Here is a 5320-nt window from a genome sequence, read left to right on the forward strand (position 1 = left end):
TCTTTGCAACTTTACAGATCTTCTTTATGCACCAAGAGCTTGTAACACTCCAAAGAGAAAGGAAAAATTGAAATTCGCATCATATGACCCCTTTAAACATTTAAGAACAATAGTTATTTTTAGCCGCGGGCTCTAAAATGATCCAGTTTGAATGTTATTTTTAATGGGATGACCAAAATATAGCCTACTTTGTGGTAAGCAAAGACTTAAGTAAAATTTAAAAAATACATCAAATCACAATTATAACCAGTAGACAGCAGCAGAGGAGCACTTGTTGGCTTATTAGTCATTAATTTCTACTTTTTCTTTATATTTTGAAATGATAAACTCACTATTATAAAATATCAAATCATCAAGAAATCAGATTTTGTCAGAATGTTACACTTTGTGTATGAAGTAAGAAAAGTCACAAAGTGCCTTTTCTTCAATTTGCTACTAAATCACACATAATCACTGAAGTTGGTCAGTTCCATACACTAGAAGAATAATGGTGCATTTAATAAGAGTGGAATGTATACATTTTCTATATAAGAATTTGATTTTGCACCCGTTACTGTTGTTAATAAAAGTAAATTTTGCATGCATCTTAACTCAAGCTTAGTGCTTTACTGTCAACTCTGTATAAACAATAAACAAAAGAAAAATAAACAAGAAATGAACGTAATATTATTAGTAATTGCACTTATTATTGCAAAACAATAATAATTTTATGATTAAATGATCTATATTTTAATACTCCCGCACACCACCCCCAGCGCTACCAAATCTGCTCCTGATGCCACCATCTGTAGAACTTAGTGGCGCTGGTGCCACTGCTCTCAAATGTTAGTCTGGAGCCCTGGTGGTGGGTCCGCCAAACTGGAAGCCAGCCTCAAACGCATTTGGAACACTTGGGTGTCTTCAAATGCAACATTCATGATGACCGGGAACACTGGAGTGGCATCCGTGACAGCTGAAGACTGTGACATACATGACGGCTGGGGGCTCTGGCGGGGTGGCCATGACAGCTGGAAACTCGGGTTTGGCAGCCAAGACGGCTGGAGACTCTGGCATGGCCGCTATGACGGGTCGAGGCTCTGGAATGGCAGCCATGTTGTGAACTGGCTCTGGTGCAGCGGCCATGTTGTGAACTTGCTTTGACACGAGAACCACAAGACAGGAAGGTGGCAAAAGCACAGGACTAGCAACCATGGCCACAGGACCTTGGTGTTTGGTATTTGGTTTATATAGGCAGAGACTGAGAAGGTAACAAGCAACAGGTGGAAACAATCAGCTATAATGAGTCCGAGCAAAGGATTATGGGGAATGAAGTTTGTGAGGCAGTAACAATAATCAGGGATGGAGTTTTTATATGTTATAAAAATTGAGCACTTTTTATTTGTCAGCTAATTTAAATTTAAATAAATATGAAATAAAATCTTATTTTATTTATTATAGTGGAAGAAAGACAGAGAGAGATATATGAAACAATAACATTAATAATACTGTAAATATCTTAATCTCTCTCCCCACTCCATAGCTGCAAACCCTTTGGTGTGTTCATCCGCACGGTTCCACTGTGATAATGGGCGGTGTGTAGATCGCAGTTTTCTATGCAATGGACAGGATAACTGTCAAGATAACAGTGATGAAGAGAACTGCCTTACAACAGCAGGTAGAGACATACACTACCAAAACACGTTTGTACATACTTGATTAAATGCATGTTATGAATAAACTTTAAGATGATTTCACAAAAAGGTTTATGCTTAAATGTTGTAAAATAGTTTTATAGTTAAAAGTATGTGGACTCTCTTTATAATTATTGAGTTGTCAATGGCAATGTCAATATTATGTGCATTGATGTTTTTATAACCAGAGGTCAAAGGCTCAGATCCCAAGGAATGCATGAACTGCTCAAATGTATACTTTCAGTGTTGTGTAAGTTCCTTTAGAATGAATGTGTTCATTAAAAGAATAATTGAATATTTGAGTAAAAGAATGTTTAAATTGTAAAGATTAATAGATGTCAGTTTGTCTTGACAAACTTTACTGTTGACTTTACAAAGCCATGTCAAGTTTAAACCAGATTTATTAAACCACTACAGACTCTGTATAACCTTTAAAAGACTTTAACAGAAAAACATATCAGATCCTGACAGACTTCATTAGACCATATCAGAACCCCTAAAGACCCCATCAGATTACTTCAGACCATATTAGACCTATTTAGACTAATGAAACCACATAAGGCCTGACTTCATTAGACCACAATATATAGCATATCAGAACACCATTGTATATCTAAGAAATCACTTTAGACATAAGAGGATGCCATCCTCTGTTGACTGAGAAAACAGCGTTTATGCGTGGTTAGTGAAAAACTACATTTTTTAAGTCACTGAAATAAGGCCATAAAACACATACAGAATATTTGTCCACACAACTTTTGAGAACTGGATGTGGTAGACTAGAGGTTTTGCTATAAAATAATGTGAAGATCATCCGGCTCACTCATTCACAAAAAAATAATATATTGATTTAACTTTTGTAAGACATGTTTTGTGTTAGAAAGGCCGTATGCGAGGGAGTGACAATAGCCATGAATATTTAGTGATTCACACCTGAGAGACAAAGAGCCCCTCCCTTAATGGGCCATCAGAGTGACTGTGAGGCAGGTAAGAGAGAATGTGAGGAGACTAAAATAATGGGGGTTTTGATTATTTATATTTTATTTAAAACACAGTATTCAAAATATACACAGTGAAGGTCAAAGACACATTATTGAACACATTGATCTAAACACTGAGACTTGAACAGTCACACACCTTTGTGCCATTCCTGGAAACAGATCCTGTTCAACTGTTGAAACAAGTAAACCTTACCTGATATTTCCATGGATTCAAGAAAAAACAGCCCTATCATCAGTAGCCATGGAGCTTATTTTACCATATTTGTGTAGAATATCAGCACAATGTAGTTGAACAGCTTCTGAGTACTCTCAGAGAAAAACAGTTTGAAGTGAAGTCTTCAAGGTATCTTGTCACCAAAAAATATATAAATAAATAAATAAAATAAAATTCTGTTAGCATGTTGATATCAGGAACAATTATATTATTACATTAGCAATCAATAATATTGCTCACTCATAACTAATAATAAAAAGCATGATTTTGTAGTCATAAACACAAGCATGTTTTGTATGTGTTATACAATACAAAAACATTTTATATCTGAGAAGCTAAAATATTAAGCATGTTATAAACATCTACATATATTCATGAACAGGGTATTTCACAGTAAAAAATGAGTGTAAGCACTCATATTGCTTTTATATCATACTGTTTTATATTTTATAGAACATCAAAAAACATCCTGGCGTTTAAAATCCAATGAAATGAAAAATATTTCAAAATGTTTCACTTGGTTTCATATATCTAGTCAAGAATTATAGTTTGGTTAAAGTCTAGCTAGTAAAATGTGTACAAGTTACATCACAATAACACAGTAACAACTAATACAAGAAATAAAACAAACTTACTCGTCAGAAATGATCTCCTTCGCTGCTCAAGCCGCGCATCGCGTTCTTCTTTTGAGGTAAATTCTGGCTTATTCCTCACAGCGCATCTTCTTCCAGAAACGAAAAGTATCCGAGATGAACTTGATGAATCTTCACGCTTTGTTTATGGAGGTGATGTGGGCGTTTACAGGTTTGCACGTCTCACGTGGATGATTACCGTATAAATAGCACGCGCTGCGCGTGGGCGTGATCACATTACAGATAATGAGCTCAGATGAGGAAGACTGAATCTCGGGTAGGTTTCATACTGATTACTTTAACAGAGTATATTTGTTTTGACATGACTTACTTCATTTAAAAGTAGACACTTCAAACTTTCTATACTGTAGATATATTTCCCATGTATGTGTGTGAAGTATTCACTGAGTTTTGGTTCATTTTAGTGACGCGTTTCAAAAAAAAGTTTGCGGAGACTGAGCCGGCTGAAAGCGCACCCTGTTTATTTTCTTTATTTTACAAAAGCACAATGTTTTGTTGATATTGTGAGTGTACACAGATAAAAGTAGACCCTTCACAGATTAAAATGATGTATTACACTTATATGAACGATAAAAAATGACGGAGCATTTTAAGTTCTTTTCGCTGTTATTAGGAAAAAATGCAAGTGCTCCCGCCGGCGCCTTTGCCAACCCCAGCGGCGCTCTGGGGAGCGGAGGCTTCAGCAAGATGACTCTCTTAAGGTGTAATCAATTAAAGGCAATTAACGATCCCTAATACCCTTAAATATTAAGGGTCTTTTAATATGTTATATTTCAGTAAACTTAAAGACCAATAGGAGACTTTTAAATATGCCTCCTCCCTTTATTAAATGCGTCACTAAATGTGTACGAATTTATAAAAATGGATAGGAGATCACATACAAATCATAGACACTGGTTCATGAGACCTAGCATCGAACCATTAAAATTTCGAATCAATTTGAAACAGCTATGATGTGTAAAGGAGCCTCGTTTACTGAAATCACATGAATTTAGCAGTTTGATGCACACTCCGAATCATGGATTCGAAAAAATTTTTTGACTGAGGTCCCGAAGCTCTACAAAGCATATGTCAAAGACCCCCATCACTAGTTTAAACAATTTCTTTCTCTCGCTCTCTCTCTCTCTCCCTCTCTCTCTCTCTACCCCCTCACTCTTGGTTTCACTCTCCGTCAAAACCCAAATACTTGGGTTTTATCTGTGCTGGCTAGAATTCGATTTGAGTCTACCTCTATTTTATCTCATGTCGTTTATATATGTTTATTTAGCCTGAATATCCCTATTCAGCCAAGTGGAATTTAATTAGATTGTACATTTAATTGAATCAACGTCCTTATACACCTTTCGTTTTAGTTTCCTCTAGCTACAAGGACACTCTACTTTTACTCTTCATTTTTACTTATATTCCTCTATTCTATCTCATTTATTTACCTTTGTTTCAGGCTGAATATCCCTATTCAGCTAAGCTGAATTTAATTACATTTGAAATTTAATTAAATCAGTCTGTTTATTTACCTCTCCTTTAGTCTTCTAGAGCTATAAGGGCATTCTACCTGGACTTTTACCTTATTTTAGTTATTTTACCATCACCATCTTCCCTCTTTGTATAGGATTACAGTAGTTCTAGCAACTGTTGTTTCCTTAAGGAGTTATACAGGTTATTAGTAGCCTAATCCCTGTTTCCTCTCTACTTCTCCTCACTCCTCAGTGCCAGGCCTAGTACATTGAAGTGCAGTTACTGTTCAACACAATGTAGGCCCAGATAGAACTAGGAACACTTCCC

General features: G+C 35.9%; 1 protein-coding gene across 1 annotated transcript in view; it reads left to right on the plus strand.

Moving 5' to 3' along the window:
• The window catches only part of LOC107687767 (low-density lipoprotein receptor class A domain-containing protein 3-like), a 74586-nt gene that overhangs the window by 42305 nt on the left and 26961 nt on the right, over positions 1-5320 (plus strand). The window contains exon 8 of the mRNA XM_016485222.1: positions 1520-1654. Within this exon, the coding sequence (XP_016340708.1) occupies positions 1520-1654 (135 nt within the window). The remainder of the gene's footprint in view (positions 1-1519; positions 1655-5320) is intronic.

Source organism: Sinocyclocheilus anshuiensis, unplaced genomic scaffold (genome assembly GCF_001515605.1).
Source record: "Sinocyclocheilus anshuiensis isolate Anshui unplaced genomic scaffold, SAMN03320099.WGS_v1.1 scaffold445, whole genome shotgun sequence".
In the NCBI taxonomy this organism is placed as follows: domain Eukaryota; kingdom Metazoa; phylum Chordata; class Actinopteri; order Cypriniformes; family Cyprinidae; genus Sinocyclocheilus; species Sinocyclocheilus anshuiensis.